Source organism: Gorilla gorilla, chromosome 15 (genome assembly GCF_029281585.2).
Source record: "Gorilla gorilla gorilla isolate KB3781 chromosome 15, NHGRI_mGorGor1-v2.1_pri, whole genome shotgun sequence".
Classification (NCBI taxonomy): Eukaryota; Metazoa; Chordata; class Mammalia; order Primates; family Hominidae; genus Gorilla; species Gorilla gorilla.
The window spans coordinates 86603689-86623483 of record NC_073239.2 but is presented as its reverse complement, the minus strand read 5'-3'; the positions used below and the strand labels follow the sequence as shown (position 1 = coordinate 86623483).

General features: G+C 47.4%; 1 protein-coding gene across 2 annotated transcripts in view; it reads right to left on the bottom strand.

Moving 5' to 3' along the window:
• Positions 1–4880: 4880 nt before the first annotated feature.
• SUSD6 (sushi domain containing 6) overlaps positions 4881–19795 on the bottom strand; it is a 103845-nt gene continuing 88930 nt past the window's right edge. For both annotated transcript variants that reach the window (XM_031001838.3, XM_055362198.2), the window contains exons 3-6: positions 16434–16631; positions 15287–15425; positions 10923–11350; positions 4881–9072 (exon numbers count right to left, since the gene is read on the bottom strand). In XM_031001838.3, coding sequence (XP_030857698.1) covers positions 9047–9072; positions 10923–11350; positions 15287–15425; positions 16434–16631 — 791 coding nt within the window. In that variant the 3' untranslated portion in view covers positions 4881–9046. The remainder of the gene's footprint in view (positions 9073–10922; positions 11351–15286; positions 15426–16433; positions 16632–19795) is intronic.

Genomic DNA, 19795 nt, shown 5'->3' with positions numbered 1-19795 from the left:
AATGGCCGTCCCAGAGATAGGCTACAGCACCAAAAGTCCCTAAAAGTCTCTGGACACCAGCTGCTCAAGGCCCTCAAGAGGCCAACCCCAGAAGCCAGGGCAGCCCCCACGCTGGGTGCATTTGTGTTGAGCCATAGTCTTGTCGCATACCCCAGTCCCTTCAGACGCTGAGCCCTGCTGACACGCTTCATCTGCAATAGGCTGCCTTTGCTGCAGGCAGGGCTACTTACTCCCCCAGAAAACTCTGCTGTGGGGAAGTCCATGCTTGCCAAAACCTCTGCAGGAAGAACCATAGAATCATCTACTCCCCCAGGTTCAGAACAGTGTATACTGTCCCAGACAGCCTGCTCGGGACATTCCTAGCTTGTGAAATTTCCTTTTCTAGGGGCACTGGAGTGTCACAGGAAATGCCGAGCAGCTGTTCGCCTCTTGGGTGTGGGATTGGATGGTCCCCAAGCCCGGTAATGCTCCTTCATCACCAGGCAGCTTGGAGGATGAACCTAGGCTCAACTTGGGAATGTGTCATGTCTCACCCCAGGTTCACAGCTGATGAAATTCCCTTTTCAGTAACAGAAAGAGAAAAGCCTGGCAAGTGCCCCCAGCTCTAGTCCCAAGGAGAAGCGGGAAGACCTGAGAATACAGAGCATTCTCCTCACCTTTCAGAAGCAAGGCCCAGGGAGGAGACAGGGGCTGCCTGGGTCTCCTGGCTTTGCCTGATCTTTCCAGGGACCCAGAACCCATCCTGACTGCTGAGACTGCTGAGAATCTGGGACTGCATTTTTCTAAATGGCTTGGTGTCCTGGTTTTGGACATTGCTGAGAGGGATTCTTGGGCAGGATAGTAGGTGTGAAGGGGTCAGGTGATCAAGAACCCAGGGAGAAAAACTGGGGAGTAGAAGAGGTGAGCAAGTGAGCAGCGTGAGGTGAAGAGGCCAGGAGTGGCACACCTGAATCCAAACCCCAGCTCAGATGAGGATGCATGACCTATGTGGTCTTGGACTGTACTTGAATCTCTCTGAGCCTTACTGTCCTCACCTGTAAAAAGGGTAATGACATCTGCCTTGCAAGACTGGCTGAGTTGATTGATTAAAATAACACCTCTCTCTCTCTGTCTCTTTTTTGTTTGTTTGTTTTGGAGACAGGGTCTCACTCTGTTGCCCAGGCTGGAGTGCAGTGAAGCAATCATAGCTCACTGCACCCTCAACCTCCTGGGCTCAAGCAGTCCTCCCACCTCAGCCTCCTGAGTACCTGGGACTACAGGTGCAAACCACCTCACCCGGCTAATTTTTAAAAATTTTTGAAGAGATAGGATCTTGCTCTGTTGCCCAGGCTGGTCTCAAACTCCTGGCCTCAAGTTATCCCTCCCACCTCGACCTCCCAAAGTGCTGGGATTGCAGCCATGAGCCATTTCTCCCGGCCTAAAATAGTATCTTTAAAGCACCTTACCCAGTCCTGGGAACCTATTAGGTGCTGAGCAAACATCACGGAAGGTTGGGGAAAGGGAAGCTGTGTGGTAAATGTCCTGTGGAGCCAACACTCCCCCACGTGCTCCCCACCAGACCAAAGTCCCTATTGGGGCACAACTGCATTTGCTGCTGTCGCCTCTCATCCTGAAGACAGACCGTGAGACCCGCTCTGTATGCAGCTTGGCTTCTGGGATCACTTCAGTGGGCAAGGTTGGGACAGCGCCATTTCCCCCACCCTGGGCCGCTGCTGGGAAGGCAGGCCAGCCAGCTTCTACCATGGACTGGGCCACTCAGAATCTCCCTGTGATCCCTTCTTCTCATTCCAAGGCCTGTGGAGAAAAGAAGGAGTCTCCTTTCAGCTGGGCCTTCCCACTACCAGAGTGGGGGATTCAGCAGCAGTGCCTCTGGCCAGCCAGAGTCTCACTACCCTTGCCTCTGAGCTCCCTCCTCTCCTGCCACTTCCAATGCAGGGGAAAGAGGCCGCCTGTCACCCAGTGAGGTGGAAGCAGGTGATAAACAAGGCAGCTCTCTTCTTTCCCTAGTCTCCTCTCCATAGTCTAGGCTGCAGATGGGCCACAGCCTCAGGTTGAGATCAAGACAGGAAGGAAAATAAAGTGCTGCCCCAGGTCTTGAACTCTGGGAAGTATTCCCTATTCATACTGGGGCTCTTTTCCTTGCCTCCTGCCCAGCCCTGATCTGAAGGAACTAGGAAAGGAGTGAAGAGCTTCTCAGAACTTCCCCCAGACACCTAGGCTGCCTCAGGAGGTGATATGGTGTGACTCTGTGTCCCCATCCAAATCTCACCTTGAATTGTAATAATCCCCACATATCAAGGGCGGGACCAGGTGGAGGTAATTGAATCATGGGGACAGTTTCCCCCATGCTGTTCTCATGATAGTGAATTCTCACAAGATGTGATGGTTTGTTTTTGTTTTTTGTTTGTTTGTTTTGAGACTGAATCTCGCTCTATTGCCCAGGCTGGAGTGCAATGGCGCAATCTCAGCTCACCGCAACCTCTGCCTCCCGGGTTCAAGCGATCCTTATGCCTCAGCCTCCCAAGTAGCTGGGATTACAGGCATAAGCCACCAGGCCCGGCTAATTTTTGTATTTTTAGTAGAGACGGGGTTTCACCATGTTGGCCAGGCTTGTCTCCAACTCCTGACCCCAGGTGATCCATCCCCCTCAGCCTCCCAAAGTGCTGGGATTACAGGCATTAGCCACTGTGCCTGGCCGATGTGATGGTTTATAAGGGTCTTCCCCCTTCACTTGGCACTCATTCTCTCTCCTGCTACCCTGTGAAGAGGAGCCTTCCCTCATGATTGTAAGTTTCCTGAGGCTTCCCCAGCCACGCAGAACCATGAGTTAATTAAACTTCTTTTCTTCATAAATTACCCAGTCTCATGTTATTTCTTCAAAGCAGCATGAGAATGGACTAATACAGGAGTTTGTCCTCAGATGTCACTCTTCCTTCCAACCTCTCCAGGAGCAGCATTCAGGGCCAAGGGAGCCACGGTGACTCTGGCGCAATGAGTCATAGGTGTTCAGGATGCAAAGGGAAGTTGTGTTGGAGAACAGGATGGGGCTGGGCTCCAAAGCCAAGCAGAAGAGAGTGGACTTGCTGAAGATGGTGGGACAGGGACACACACTGGACCTGGACTAGGGGCTTAGAATTTCAGCCCAGCTCTGCCACCAACTAGCCATGTGGTCTTGATCAAATCAGTGCCCTCGTCTGCAAAACTGGGCATTTGAAACAAATGACTACTGAGGGTTTGTGGTTTATTTTCTTTCCTGCTCCAAACAATAAAGCAAGACTCATGAAGAGTTTCTGAGAAAGAAAATGATGTCATTCAAGCCAGGTCTTGGTAGAATTAGCCTGGAAGTGGGGTGCTGGGTGTTGAATCAGCTGCGCATTGTGGCTAAAGCCAGTGGGGTTTTCTGTTCTTGCAACATAAAGAAGCCTGCATGCTGTGGGCAGTGTTCTTTGAGGCAGATATTAAGACACTGGGCTGTGAGACAATCATGTTTGAGTCCCAATTTCCATCATTTCAGAGCTGTGTGACTTTATAATAAAGCTTCGCTACACTATTTTGAGCCTGTTTCTTCACCTGCAAAGTCAGGGTTAATCAGAATGCCCACCCCCTAGTGCAGCTGCCAGATCTGGAGTTACTGCAGGCCAAGAGCCTAGAAGGGCGCCTGGTACATACGGAAGCACTCAGTAGACGCTGGCTCGCATCAACATGAATCCTGGCATGCTGCCAGCTATCTTTTGCTTTTGGCTTCCCTGAATGCATTCCCACTTCTCCCTGTGTTCCTGCCCTCCTCACTGCTCCTGCCCACTGAACTGCCAGCAATGCCTACTGTTGCCATAGTTTCCCCAGATAAATAGAATGCTTCCCTTATTTTAACTTGGACCTCACTGCCTTCTTCCTGAAACCCTTGGTGTTTTGGGAGCCATCACCACAGTTCCTTCTCTCTTCCCGTCTGCTCCAAGACATCTGCCCTTTCCAGGAATATAATCCAAAGCCTTGCTTTTGTGAGCTCATTTCAAATGTCCTCCTTGCCACACTGAAGCTGTGGTGGCTTTCTGCCCAGTTTGAACCTCCTTTTGCTGTTGTCCCTCCCTTGCCCAAGCACCCGCACCCCACCATACTGAAGATTTGGTGGTCAAGACTTCTGTGTTTTGTTTTTTTTTTTGAGACAAGAGTCTCGCTCTGTTGCCCAGGCTGGAGTGCAGTGGTGCGATCTCGACTCACTGCAAGCTCCGCATCCTGGGTTCACGCCATTCTCCCGCCTCAGCCTCCTGAGTAGCTGGGACAGGCACCCGCCACCATGCCGGTTTTTGTTTTTTGTTTGTTTGTTTTTTTTTTGTATTTTTAGTAGAGACAGGGTTTCACCGTGTTAGCCAGGATGGTCTCCATCTCCTGACCTCGTGGTCTGCCTGTCTCGGCCCCCCAAAGTGCTGGGATTACAGGCGTGAGCCACCACGCCTGGCCAAGACTTCTTTTTTATATTTATTTATTTTTTGAGACAGTCTCGCTCTGTCACCCAGGCTGGAGTACAATGGTGCAATCTCAGCTGGCTGCAACCTCCGTCTTCTGGGTTCAAGCGATTCTCCGGCCTCAGCCTCCCAAGTAGATGGGATTACAAGCATGCACCACCGCGCCCAGCTAATTTTTGTATTTTTAGTAGAGATGGACTTTTGCTATGTTGGCCAGGCTGATCTCAAACTCCTAGTCTCAAGTGATCCAACTGCCTTGGCCTCCCAAAGTGCTCTCCATCCTGGCTCCTCCACCTCTTGCCAGGCACCCCTCCCTACAGAGCTAGTGCCTCATCCTTCCATGACCTCCTGCCCACATATGCTCTTTCAATCTAAGGTTTCTGCAAAAACTTTCAGGAAGGATCACATCTCCCAGAATTGCCTTCATAAGAACTTTTTTTTAATTATTTAGAAATGCAGTTATATACATAGAACAATTAAAATTAAATTAAACTTTGTACAAATATTAAAATACTATCTTCACACCCACTGCAATGTACAGGATACCAAAAAATATATATATAAAATAAAATAAAGCAAACCCAAACTGATTGAGTGACATCCTGCACAGAGTCAATTATGAATGTGTTGTTTTAAACCATTATATATGAGTACCATTCTGCAAAGGATTCCATAGTGGTGCGATAACCTGAAGAAGCCAGGGCAGGGTGCGGGGACTGCCACACAGCCCACGTACATCTCTCCTCCTTACTTGGCAACTGAGTGCTTTGCCCCTGCATCCCCTTCTACTAGCTCTGCTGCTTGGCAGAGGGGCTCAACCTTGAGGTTTTCATTCACAATTCTACTAGGGTTTCAACTGGAAATTAAGAGCCATTTCCCAGCAAAGCTGGGCCTGCCACATTTTCCTTTCTAGGGAACCAGCAACTACACCATTCAGACCAAACATATGCCAAGCAAAATATTCTCCAAGTCCCACCTTGGGGCACCAGTAAGGACTGTCCCTATTCCGAGAGCTGACAGACCCAGCAGGCCCAAGAGAAGCTCCCAGCCTCACTTGCTGTCCTTGGCATTAAGCTGTGAAGCCTGCATGCTGCTTCCCTGCTAGGCCTTTTTTTTTTCTTTGGGGGTGAGGAGTAAGGATGCAGAAATGATTGCAGCATATTTCATTCTCTATGCAAGGATGTTCCTCGGAAATGGAGGCGACATTGTTATGTGGGAAGCAAGTGGTCTGAGGGCTCAGCTGGGACTGGGAGGGAAAGGGCTAAGGGCTATCTATTCCTGTGCCACCACCCATGAAGCAGGAAGAGTATACCTTTGTCTGAATTGCCATCTGGCTTCTCCACTGAACTTTAAAGCTGGCGGGAGGAGGGGGAGGGCAAGATGAATGGGAAAGAAAATATTAGCTTAAGATCTGTTTGCAAATGGAGTGCTTGTATTTATAGAATGTACATTGAAATGCCTTATAAAACCAAACAAACTCATAAAGTGGCCAGGATTCAGTCCATTTCACAGTTCATACCCAGTGAAACGGGAACACAGCACATAAAATACAGAAATGGCAAAAGATAGAGCCTACCTGCTAAACTAAGGCATGGAAGGGACGGATATTTTAAGTGATTTTCACCATATTCTGGCCCTTGAAAGTCATTAGAATGTGACTGCAAGTCACCAGGATATTAAACCTGCACTGAGTCAACTCAAGTGTGCCAAAAAAAAAAAAAAAAAAAACACCACCAACAACAAACAAACAAAAAAACCCAAAAACTCTTTTAAATGTCCTTTGGTGCTGGCCATTCTCCTGCATCAGCCTCTTGCTGGAATGCCCTAGAGGTGAGCCCGGGAAAGCAGGGCTGTGGCCGGTTTCTTCCACCTGTTTCCACCTGCTCCAGGCTCCTCAGGCAGCCTGTCTTTTAACAGCCTGCCACCTGCTGCTACCCTTGTCTCTCAGCCAGGCCCCACCTCAAGGCAGCTGTGGAGTCCCTAATCTCTCAGTAAGGGACAAAGCCCAGAAGCCCTAGAAATAGCAGCCCATGGCTGATGGTTAAGAAATTGCTTTGGAAGAAAGAAATAACTGGAGGAAGAAGCTGTCACAGACTTCAGCAGTGAGGGGAGAATGAGCTCCCGCACTCACAGGCCCAGGAGCCTCTGGAAAGTGGGCCTCATCAAAGCCAGTGACAAGAAGGAGGGGAGGAGACGAGAGGGGAGCCAAGGCTCCCATTGTTCTAATTTCTTCCTTTCCTACCAGGTGGGCAAGCCTGGGCTTGTGCTCCTCAGTGTTGTTAGTGGAGGGCAGGGCGGAAAGAGGCTTCAGGAGAAGGAAGGCTTTTCATTTCACCAGAGATCAAGCTGGTCATCTATGCAGCTGAATAAACCCCAAACAAAAAGTGCAATCTCTTAGGGGGACAAAACCCCAGAGTAACAAGATAGAAAAAGGTAAGATCTTCCATTTTAAAAACCATTCTAGAATAGAATGCAGGTTTTGAAACAGTGAAAAATAAAAGCTGAAGGCTCAGCAGTGAGACTTCAGATTACCACCCCTCCCCCTTTTGTCCCTGCTTTCTGTTTTGGAGGAAGACAAGGGCACTGCTGTGGGTGAGGTAAGGCGACTGGGGCCATTAGGGACAGCCCTCCAGGTGGGCCCATGCTAGTCTCATCTGCCTTCTAGTTCTAGCACCTTTTCCAACCAGCTCCCTACCTAACTATGCTTTCCTGGACTCAGCACAGCAGATGAGGGCTCCTGGGGGAGGGGAAGTGTGGGAGTGGCCAACAGGCACAGCAGGCACTGCCCTTACCCTGAGAGGAAGGAAGGAAGACTACAAGTGACAGCAAGAGGCCAGGGAATGACCGGGTGGTAAAGTGCGTGTGTAAGCGCGGAGGCAGGAGGCAAGAGGGCAAAAGGCTGGGAGAAGACCACTCCCCTCATCTTCTAGGCCACCCACGCCTGGAGCCAACCCTGTTAGGTAAGGTACTGAAAATATACTGGGATTTTTATTTTTACCACCCCCAAGCAGAGAGGCTCAGGGGAGGAGCAGACATGCAGCACAGGGTCCGCTTCGAAGTTTCCCAGCCACAGTGCTTCAGAAAATTTCAGAAAAAAGCAAAACAAACATTCCTTACTGCTGCATCTATCTTCTAAGATGACAGCAGTTGGCAGAGTTCGTCCACCCCAGCCTAGTTAGCATTCAACACACGGCTATGGGAGAGCGCCCCTCATCAGTGGGCTCCTCCCCCAGGGCCCTGTACTCCAAGCTGCTCCACACCCCTCTGCCCACCTCAGGCCATTAAGGTCGGGGTGCACATGGACTGTTTCTCAGCCCTTCCCCCAGGGGGCCAGGGAAGACAAGGAATTGCTTGTCAGCTGTGATATGCGAGGGGTAGCAGGGAAGGGCAGAAGTAGGAAAAGCAGCAGCACAGCAAGCAGCAGGCCACTTCCTGGGCACAGTTACTAAGGCACGTGACCATGGTGAGGAGGATCCTCAGGACCGGGCTGGAGCTGCCTGCAGCCACCCAGGGACTCGGTCTGTGCCTCTCGGCCTCCCCTCCATCACCAAAAACCCAGAAAGGGGCAACCTGCCCAGACTGCCAGTGACCAGATGGGCACTCCATGGCATCTCAGCAAGTCTCCTTCCTGCCCCAGGCCCCTGTGGGCAGCAAGAAAGCCAGAGCTATCTGGGATAAAACCCAGGAGGCAGCACGCAACTTCCCCTTATACTCCAGGGAAACAAAAAAAAGACAAGGCCAGGAAGGCCGATGCTGGAAGTAGGAAGTGAGAACTTGCATATTAGGAAGACAATCATTATCAGCCAGTTTCCTTCTCTCCCTTGGGATCTTCTGGATGCTTCTTGGAAACTCTCAACTCAACAGGGCCAGGAGCTTGTGCCTTTGGGCCAGATGGCTGGGTCCTGGGCCAGCGTGGACATATTCTCCAAATCTTCCATCCTCGGCCAAGGAAATGTGCCACCAGGGTCAACCCAGGGCAAGCCCAGGGACTACACTCTCACCCCAATTAGAGCCACTTCTGCCACTCTTGACTCAAGAGCTCTCACACCTGGATCTGTTCCTGCAAAGGGCAGTAGGGGCAACCCTCAAAGGAAACAGGACAGACCCAGGCCCGGCCCCCTGTGTGGCAGGGGGTAGCAGTGCAGCCACTAAGGCTTGTGGACAGCAACAAGCCTGCATGACAGGGAAACTGGACAGGGTGGGGGAAAGGCACAAGTAAACACAGCAGCACTCAGGCCCACAGGAGCTGGTGGGGACTGCCGCCAAAGAGCTGGCTGGAGGGGACCCAGAGGCTTAGGAAAAGGGAGGGTTTGATCCAGCACATTCAAATATGTCTCTGACAGATGGGAAGGCAGGGCCAGGCAAAGAGCCAGCTCCTCCAGCTGTCCAACAGGCAGATGGCGAGAATCTTCCTTGAGTTTCCAGCAAGGTGGGCCTATAGGGCCCTCAGATATACACAGATACACAGGTGGCAGCTCAGGTATCCAGGTAAGGTGGCTGGAGAGTACAGGGTGCTCAATCCCACAGGGAGAGGGAGGAAGGGCTGAGAGAACCTCGCAGAGAGGAAAGGCTGGCCGCTGCCCTCATGCTTCTTTCAACAGTGGAATATCTGCAGGAAGACCAGAAGAAAAGCACAGTGGTTACCTTGTGTGGATCTCCAGAGCACTCTCGACCCCACTGCAACTTAGGGGCTATCCCACATAGCCCCTAATTTAAAGAAAGTAAATGTCCCACTCATACACTTCTAGGTAGGCAAAAACTCCCTACCTCCTTTTTATGACTTTCTAGCTTATCTTTCCCAGTGCCTATGTGAAAAAAACTCAATGTTCAGCCTGGTATTCAAACCATCCTCCTCTCTGCCTTAGCTCTGCTGGTCTAGTCACTTCTCTTTCTCTTCTAATTCCACCCTATGAGGCTACAATGCCCTGTTAAGTCCCACTGCCTCCTAAAGCCATCTGCCAGTCGTGTGACTTTGGATAAATCACTTCCCTTCTTTTGGTTTCAGCTTCTTCATATGCTGTGGGCCTCAAGCTCCCAACTTCCTAGGGTATTATCAGTCCCAAACAGCTCAGGCATAGCCTGCAAGGAACTCACTGACTTATGTGTCTTGTTTTCTGAACCCCTCATTCTGACACAGACACTACAATTCCTGGTTCTATTATTTCTTGAGTATAGGCCCCACCATCTTCCCAAATGGCTGATACTCCATGCAGGAAGACAGCACATTTCAGATTTCTCTGTATCACCCCTGAAACCTAATCCAGCATTAGGCACAAGATGGCCTCTCAAAATGCTTGTTAAATACAAAAAACAAAGCTAGGTAGCATGGAAGAGGAGGAAGAGGAGGGCCCCACCTTGGCTCCTTGGGAGGATAAGGGCTATGATATACACTTACACACATCTCACAATATGTGTGGCTGGCTGACTGTGGGGTTACTGGCTTCCAGATTCAAACCTGGGTCAACTATTTTAATGGCCAACCAAGAAAAACGAAGGCAAGATGTTGATAACCAGGAAGCTCCATAAACATGATCTGCTTTCAATAATTTCCAACTTCTTTGCTTTCAGATATTCTAAACCTCAGACATTTACTATGCCCAGGATACCCAGGAAGCATAAAGTTTCCTCTAAGGCTCTTTTAGGGAGGCTTTCTGAGTGTACAAGTCTTCACTATAGAAAGGGGCATCTAGGGTTAGTCTCATCCTGAACTACATTGGGATTTACCTTAAAGACAGCTTTCAAAGTGACAGACTCAAGCCCAAGGTAAACTGGCCTCTGGCAAAGGCAGAAACATCAGGAGGCAGTAATTTCATTCTATGATTGTTTGCCACAAGGGCGCTAGAGCCACCTGGAAGGCAGAATCTGGCTTCAAATCCCAGCTCAGCCATTTACCAGTGGGCCAAGTGACTTACCTTCTGTGAGCCTTAGTTTCCTCAGCTGTAAAATGGGGATGTCAATAAATACCTGTGTCTTAGGATCACCGTGATGTTTAACTGAGATAGTGCAAGAAAACAAACTAGCATAGTACCCGGAACACTCCTGTTTAGAAAGCAGCAGCTGTCTGCTCTGGAGAGGCTCTCATTTTTCTGTAAAATAACCTATGCCTCCTTGTCATTCCTGACCCTTCAGGAACATAACATTTATAACAAGAGGACAGACCCCACCCCCAACTCCAGCAAGCTGTCTATCTTCTGATTTAGCAAGGCTCTGTGACTATGAATGGCCTCAGAGACTCCAAACGATCAGAATTCACAGGCGTCAGTGAAAAGTCTCACTACAGAGAGCCCAAAGCCCTACTCAGTACTCTGAGGGTGAAATTCTATTTTGTAGGCAAATACCCCAGGTACTATCTTTTTTTGCTAAAAATATACCAATTATTTAGAAAGGCTCACAGTCCTTCCTCACTCCCAGCAAGGACCCTAAGCAGCTAATAATTCATGTTCAGCTTGGACCACTCACCATCTGTGTATTCCTCTGACGTGAGGGATAAAAGGCTTTGTATGTCACTGTTCTCTGAATCTGTAGTTTCTTTGTGTGCCAGTTGGCGGTTCCCTGAGCCGGCCACCCAGGAAGAGGTGGTTGCCTGATGCACCATCACAGTCTCTGAGCCCCGAGAGCCCCAGGCTTCACATAGTCCAGACTGGCCTGGGGCCTCATCTTCTCCACCTGCAGAGGAGCAGGCCCCTTGGTCCGGCAGCTGTTGCTCCCTTGGCACACTCCTCCCACTGGGCCCAGACCCTTCTGACAGCACAATCTGTACTCTGGGGTCAGCGGGTGGCACACAGTGACCAGAACTGCCATATACAGCCTCCTCGTATGATGGTAGTGCAACCTGGACTCCATCCACCATGATGGAGACCTGGTCCCCAGATACCCCCTGGTCACGCCTGGAGTGGAGGAGGAAAAGACAAAGGATGAATTAGAATAAACACACAGATAAACAAGCATGATAATAATAATAGCAGCAGCCACCATTTTTGAGCACTTACTATGTGCCAGGCAAAGCACTAGGAATTTTAAACACCTTATCACGCTGGATTCTCACCTGAGCCCTTTCAGGTAGGGATTCACCAAGAATGCAAATGAGGCTCAGAGAAGTTAACTAACTTGCCTGCAATCACACAGCTGGTAAAGGATGGAGCTAGGATTTGAATCCGGTTCCATCAGCCTCCAAAAACTGTGTTCTTAACCTCTGGGTACACAGGCACCTGGCCCTTTTACCCTGTGGAAAAACTAGGAGCCTAGAGACCCAGAAATAAAGGCATTCATTCAGCACAGCTAAAATAAGGAAGTGAGAGAATGATGGTGGCATATATCTGTGAATGTACTAAAAACCACTTCACTGTACACATTAAATAGGTACACTGTATGGTATGTGGAATATATCTCAATAAAGCTGTTAAAAAACAGGGAAGTGTGGGATACTGGACTAGAAATCACAATAATTTTGTTCTGACTCAGCCATACTGCTTTTTTTTAAAGTTTGTAAACTTTTTAAAAACTTTGAACACAAATACAGAAAACAGAACACAAGAAAAATCTGTGTACAGCTAGCTGATTTACTCCAAAAGTAACACTGGTATAAAACTCCTATATAGGTCAAGAAAAAGAACACTGCCCAGAACCTAGACCCTTTCCACCTGTCCTAAAGTCACTCCCATTGCCTCACCACAAAAAGTAACCACTATCCAGACTTTCATGAAAATCATTTCTTTGCTTTTTATTTTAACAGTTCTACTACCTAAACATGAATCCTTCAACACTGTGGTTTAGTTTTGCATATATATTTTTTTTAATTAAAAAACTTGTTTTTCTTTTGAGAAAGGGTCTTACTCTGTTGCCCACGCTGCAGTGCAGTGGCGTGATCACAACCTACTGCAGCCTCAACATCCTGGGCTCAGGTGATCCTCCCACTTCAGCCTCCCAAGTAGCTGGGACTAAGGCATGCACCACCACGCTTGGCCAATTTTTTGTAGAGACGGAGTTTCTCCATGTTGCCCAGGCTGGTCTTGAACTCCTGGGCTCAGGCAATCCTCTCACCTCCTCCTCCCAAAGGATTACAGGCATGAGCCACCGTGCCTGGACAGTTTTGCATATTTTTAATCTTTACTTGAATGGGATAACAAAGTAAATTTGTGAGAGTATATATCTGTTTCTGGCTTCTTTTACTCAACATCATACGTGTGAGGCTTATTCATGCGGATATCTTTTTTGGGGATCACTTTTGTTATACACATAAACATGCCTTTTTTTTCCCTGAACCATCTAAAAGTAAGGTGAAGATGTTATTTAACATATACTTCCTAAGAGTATCCTTTCTGATACAACTACATTATCAGATCCCAGAAATTTAATATTGGTGTAATACAATAACACAAATTTTCCTAACTATCCAAAAATATATCCACTTCAGCTGCAGTCTTCTTTGTTTTCATCCAGGACCCAATTAAGTATCATGTATTGCATTTAATTGTCCTGTCTCTTTCATCTCATTTAATCTGTTAAACAGTCCACTATAGTTTTTCTTTCATGACATTGGCTTTTTTTTTTTTTTTTAAGAGTCCAGGCCAGCTGTCTAAAAGAATGTCCCACAATCTGGACTTGTCTAATAGTTTCCTCAGCATTGGATTCAGGCCAGTCCTAGGTGATGCTGTGTCCTTTCAGCTCATCAATTCAAGAAATATAGATGGTCTGCTGCTAGACCATATTATTGTTGCTAGATTGTTGTTAGTAGTTCTCAATTTCCTCACCTGCTCTTGGCAGTAAAATCTGTGCTACATACACTCTGAGAGGAGAGAAGTGGCAGAGGTTTTTGGAAGGAATGGAAAGTTTGATGGGAGCACTTTAGGAGGCTGAGGTGGGCAGACTGCTTGAGACCAGGATTCAAGACCAGCCTGGCAATGTGGCGAAACCCATATCTATAAAAAATACAAAAAAATTAGCTGGGTATGGTGGCACACGCCTGTAGTCGCAGCTACTAGGGAGGCTGAGGTGGGAGGATCACCTGAGCCCAGGGAAGTCATGGCTGCAGTAGGCTGTGATCACGCCACTGCACTCCAGCCTGGGCAACATGAGTGAGACCCTGTCTCAGAAAAAGAAAAAAAAGAAAGCAGTGTGTAAACTGGCATGTGCTTGACTTTTGTTACTCAAAATAGTGTTTGGCTTAAAAAGTAATATATGTACACAGCACAAAATTTAAATGGGGTCTACAATGAAAACCAAATCTCCCCTCTACTCAAATCAAGCAAAACTAGCCAGTTACTTTTAACAAACTTACAAGTTAACTATAGGGGGAAAAACTCCCTAATTTAGATGAGATGCAGAACTGATCAGTTTGACCTTAGGTGGAAACAGCTGATAATTTCAAGTAAACAATCCCCTTCAAATCCTCTTCATCCTATTAATTAATAGCCTTTAAAAATAACTGCTAGCCTCTTCCCAAAAACAAAACAAAAGAAAGAAAATCACACATAGTACACAGAGATTAAATCTAGCCTGGTCCTTGTCTGTAAATCCAAATTTGGAACATTTTACTGAATGCAGTTTACTTTGGCCCTTTATGTTTGTGAGTTATAACAGTGACTGATGAAGGACTGTGAAGATATATAAAAAATGTTACTCCTCAAGAGGGAATGAGGAACTGCCAGGAAGGGCCAAGCAACTGCAGAAGCCACAATGGCCTGGAAGAAAAGTCCATCATCGGGAATCCACTCAGGGCCAGCACCATCAGCCCCGCCCTTCATGCTCCTCGCCCCTAGACAACTTGTGGCTAAAGCAGTAGACTGGAAAAGGAAACTGATAAAGGCAGGCAAGAAAATCCACTTCCTTTGTTTCTCCTCAGTGTGGTGCAGTGGTTCTAAATCCTAGCTGCACAGAAAAACTGAGCTTTTTATAAAAAGCGAATGCCAGGGTTCCATTCCAAACCAAATAAATCAGAATGGGAATGGAGGCCCAAGTGTTGATATTTGTTTTTAAACTCCCCCAGGTGTCTCTACATTGCAGCCGGGACTGGGAACCAGGAGTGCAGGATAGTGGCTCACAAACTTAAGTGTTCATCAAAATCACCTGGACAGCTTGTTAAACAATATCACTGGGCCTCACCCCTAGAGCTTCTCATTTGGTTGATCCTAAGAAGTTCCATGAACATGACACTGCTGGAACCATGCTTTGAGAACCACTGGTGTAGGGGAAATGACATGGCTTTGGAATTGAACAGATTTCCGTTTTTTTTTTGTTTTTTTTTTTAATGGGACAGAGTCTTACTCTGTCTCCCAGGCTGGAGCGCAGTGGTGTGATCTCGGCTCACTGCAACCTCTGCCTCGTGGGTTCAAGTGATTCTCCTGCCTCAGCCTCCAGAGTAGCTGGGACTACAGGCGCACGCCACCACATCCAGCTAATTGTTTTGTATTTTTAGTAGAGACAGGGTTTCACCATGTTGGTCAAGCTGGTCTCAAACTCCTGACCTCAGGTGATCCGCCCACCTCAGCCTCCCTAAGTGCTGAGATTACAGGCATGAGCCACCGCGCGCAGCCTCAGTTCTGAGCTCTGTTGTCATCTAGAGGTATAACCCTGAGTGAATAACCTCTCTGAGCCTCAATTTCCTCATCTGCAATGTTCCTATGAGGATTAAGATAATGTATGCAAAGCAATAAGCACAATGGTAGGCACATCTAGGAGTTTAACACATGGCAGGGCCCTCCCCACTCCCTGGACACACACAGACCCACAGAGATTGGGGCCACCAGCAACCCTCCACCAAAGACTGGCCCCCACAGTAATGCTTGCACCTGCCTGTCTCATGTCAGCTCTGCCACTGGGCTCACCTGCTATGATGGAAAGACTTCAGCTTTGGCTGCAGCAGCACAAACAGCACCACGAGGAGGAGAATGAGCGCCACGGAGCTGGCAGTAGAAGCCACTATAGACAGCGTGGGGACCCCAAGTGATGTGTGGGTGTCTTTATCTATAAAAACAAGCCATCATCAGAAGGGTTTTGTACCCAAATACACAAAACAGCTGATGGGCCCCACAGCTGATCCTGTCAAATGCCTCCCGAATGGTGCAATACAGACATCCTACGGTCAGGGTCATTTCAGGAATAACAGCTTAGAATGACCTATGTATACACAGTTCTTTTGGAAAAGGACCATTTCCCTATCCTGTTTCCTGAATAAAAAATTCCCCTCACTTCCAATCTTTGAGGTCCATCTGACACATAAACTCACTTAACCCTAGAGATTTTACCTTTATAAACCACTTTGATCCCATCCTCAAAAGCAAGTTTGTAAACATCGACCATTTAACTGGGCATGTCATTCCACCATCTTAAGTTCTACCTATGTTCTTCCCAAGTGGCAGGATTAATTTACAGAAACTGGACTGTAATAAAACCTTGTCTTAAGATCCACAGCTTTAATTGTAACTCTCAGGTTGGTTCCCACCCATTTCTGGGGTGTCATGGGTTAAACATGCTCTGGTCTTGAAGCCTGAGTGGGAACCACAAAGATGGTTATGTGACACACTTTCCTGCAAGCAGGTGGATTTTCCTGTCATGCAAGACAGGAGGAAGCAGGAAGGGTGGGAGGTCTTTTGTCCAGCTGGTCTGTAGCTCCATTCAAGGAAAAATGAAATGGAAGAGACATTAGAGAAGGTATTAGCATTGTGCTCACTGTGAGAGCAGAACATGGTCAAGGGTCACCAACACTTGGCCATGCAAACAAGAGATCTTGAACATCAAACGGGCTTTACAGAGCAGGGCAGATGGCTCAATGAAATGCAATAGGACATGCACCAGCAACCTCAAGTATCTTCCACAAAGACATGAAGACCCAAGGAAGGGAGGCTGCAGAGCATCAACTGGGGCTGGGCTGCACCACAGCAAAGAGTGCTCTGGAGGAAGCATGCTTTGCATCCTGTGAGTTAACAGAAAGCAGAACCCCAGCAGCATCCCTTCTTCATCTGCCAGACTGACCCTCGTTGAGACGGCAGCTAATCTCCATGGCTGGTTTCCACTCGCCATTCTTACACGTCAGGTATTTGTAATCGCCCTTCAACATGTAGCCTTCAGCACACAGGTATTCGATGACACTGCCTGCTGTCAGGGGGTCTCTGCAGGGCCGGGGGTGGCAGATGTAGCCACCATTCTCTGGCTCCGGTGGTAGGGGGCACACTGCAAAGACAGGGAGAGAGCAGGGGTACAGTGGTGAGGTATCCAGTAGGAGTCTGCTCTCAGTGATGCAGCTCTGAAGGCCTCTACAGGAAACACAGGAGGAGCAAAGAACCCTTTCCTTGGAGGAGTTGTTAACCAAACCCTGGAAACTCAGGTTGCCACTGACAGAGGGGAAGTACACTGGCAACAGGGGAAGTGGCTGCTTGCAACATTTCCCCCTCCCTCCCCACCATGCCTTAAGAGAATTCCATCCATAAATGAACGGCAGACTCTAAAGTCTTGAACCTATAGAGATCTAGACATAATAGTTTTAATAAAGCCTGTATTATGTAATAAAGCCTGTAACACACACAATAAATCACAGTGAAAGGAGGTAAAATGTTGGCCTTGTTTCCACTATCAATGTCAGAAAAGACTCCATTGTATAATAAAAACGTGCACTCTTGGCCTGAGAGGGGATTTCTGATAGATGCCCTGGGAAGCTTCCCAAACCCCCTGTGCATCTTCCATTCTCTGACTATAGTAGTCAATGGCACCACCTGTCTCTATCCCATAATAAATTCCACATTTTCCACTGATATACAGGACTGCCTAGTTTCAAAAGCACCTTCACCTCCCGCCTTATTTGTCCTGACAACTCTGTGAGACAGCTATCGTTACTCTCCTTTGAAGAAGAAGACACTGAGGGCCACAAAAATTAAGTGACTTTTAGCCAAGCTTACAGCAAGGTAAATGGCAGGCTTGGGGTCACAGTCAAATCTTCTGATTCTAAACCTCTGCTCTTTCCACCAGCAGACATTGCTTCTACCCCATGAGCTGCATGGCCTTTAAAGGGTATGGGTGTCAAGGTTACCTCCCCTTTGCCCTCTTGAAACTGGTCAGTTAGGGAGATGGCAGGCAATGCCTAGGTATGGTGGGAACCCTGATAAGTTGCAGTAATGGTAAGTCAGAGGATCTGGAAGGTCTGAGTGGACCTGAGGAGGAAAAGGACAACCTCTGATTCCACTCTGGACTGACACTGCAAAACTGAAGCCCCCAGGTGGTGGACTGCCGGGTATTACCAGCCAAAACAGTAAAAGTGGGGGCACTACAGAATCACTGTTTGGAATGTTGGGCTAAGGTAGAATGGCCAGGCAACCATGAATGCAACAAAGACCAAAAGTTTTCCAAAGGAAATTCAATTTTGCTGACAAATAACCTGCCCCCATCCTGAATATCACAAGGACATCTGTATGAGAATAAGAATGGTCGTTTTCTTTTTCTCATTTCCTCTGACAGGCCTGGAGTGACTGAGAGTCACACCACAGTGCCTGACTGTCCAAGATAAGGCAGTTTCTCATCCACGAGAGGGGCAGACCACACCACCCTGCAGCTGTGCCCTCACAGCCTCTCTCACCCATGCCTCTTCTTTCCAATCTACAAATGGCTGTTAAGCAAGCTGACTGCCAGCCAGGTTGGGGAGTGGACACCAAATGGAAAAGAGATGATGGCTCCCTACCCTCAATTTGCTTATCACTTGAGATGGGGAGAAAAGACACTTTTTCTTTTCTTTTTTTAGGTGATGCCACTAAAAAAAAAGATGCCATTTTTAAAAAGCTATTAACAAAACAAAGCTGGGTAGGTGCCACAGGGATCCAGAGAAGTCTGGCAGCTTCTCTGAAACTAGGAGATGAGCTCCAGTAAGCTCCCCCCAAGTCCCCTCTAAGGACCCAACTTGTCCCTGTTCTCCTCCACCACCAGAGTCTTGAACAGGAGGAAGAAAAATGCAAACACTCCTTCTGGTGCTCTTTAACTTTGGCCAAGTAGTTCAGAGCGCTGGCCAGCTAGATTTCCAAAGAAACCTCCGCAAACTGCTTTAGCCTTTACGCTTTCCCTCTTTTGTTCAGGGCAGCAGGCCTGCCACAGATCTCCCTGACTTACTCCCTGGCTCTCCTTGGACTGTGTCTAATTGGTTCATTTCCGTGGCATAATTAATGCTGAGCACCCCATGGCAGCTCCTGAAAGCAGGCAGGACCCACACACAAGTCCAATGTGCTGGGAAGGACGGTCTCAGGGGAAGAGCTGCTGATTCTAAAGCCACTCCTGCTTTGCTGGGTATCTCTTTCCATAAAACCCATATCTCCACAGAATCTTTGAGTGGGATCCTGGAGGTCACCTAGCACTCATAATAAGTCAAAAAAAAAAAAAAAGTGAGGACTGCAAAGAAGTGACTTGCAATTCAGTTTAATTTCAATTCAACTAATACTTACTGATTCTGAGTAGGGGGTCACTGTGCTATGCTCTGAAAAAGGACAAAAATATAAGCACCTCAGGTCCTTCTTGCCAAATAGGGATATGACCATTAAGTGCACACATATATTTAAAAAATCATTCTCTTTATGGCTTCTGGTTTAAGGACTCTTTCTCTACTCTGAGGTTATAAACATACTCTCCAGTATTTTCTTGTAATGCTTTAGGGATTAGGTTTTTGTTATTTAAAATACTTTTACAAAACAAAACAAAACAAAACAAAACAGACTCATGGGAAATATACAAGGTATTAAATTCAAAAAGGGTGCACAGTGTCCCCTGTCACTGGGTTCCTCTTTCCAAAGTCACTGCACCAGTTTCTACCATATTCTTCCAAAGACACTCTATATACAAATTTATTCTAACACATGTCAAATAATGTGATTTGTGCCACAAGAGAGGAAGTTCAAAGCAGGAATAGGGGAGCCTAGGAAAGGATCTCCGAGGAAGTAGCACTTCAGATGGGGCTTCACTTCATCAGGAAGGGAGGTGATAGTTTGAAGTAAATGCACTGAAGTGGGAAAATGTAGGTTAACTTCTGAGAACAGCAAGCAGCCCAGTTTGGCTGGGTTGAATAATTTTTTAAAAGTCAAAAAAAATAACATGAAGAGCGATGAAACCATCTTGTAGAGGACCTTCCTTACAAAAGGAGATATTTATAATTATAGTCAAAGAAAAGGGGGAGCCGCTGAAGGTTCTTGAGAAGGGTAGCATTATAAGAAAAGCAAATTTATAATTTGATATAAGATGGACTAGAGGTAAGAGAGACCCCTTAGATTATGTCAACATTATAGCAATCCTAGTATTGATACAGGAGCTAGAAAGAAATTATTTAGGCAGATAGTGACGGCAAAAGAGTCCTCAGCAAGGTTTCC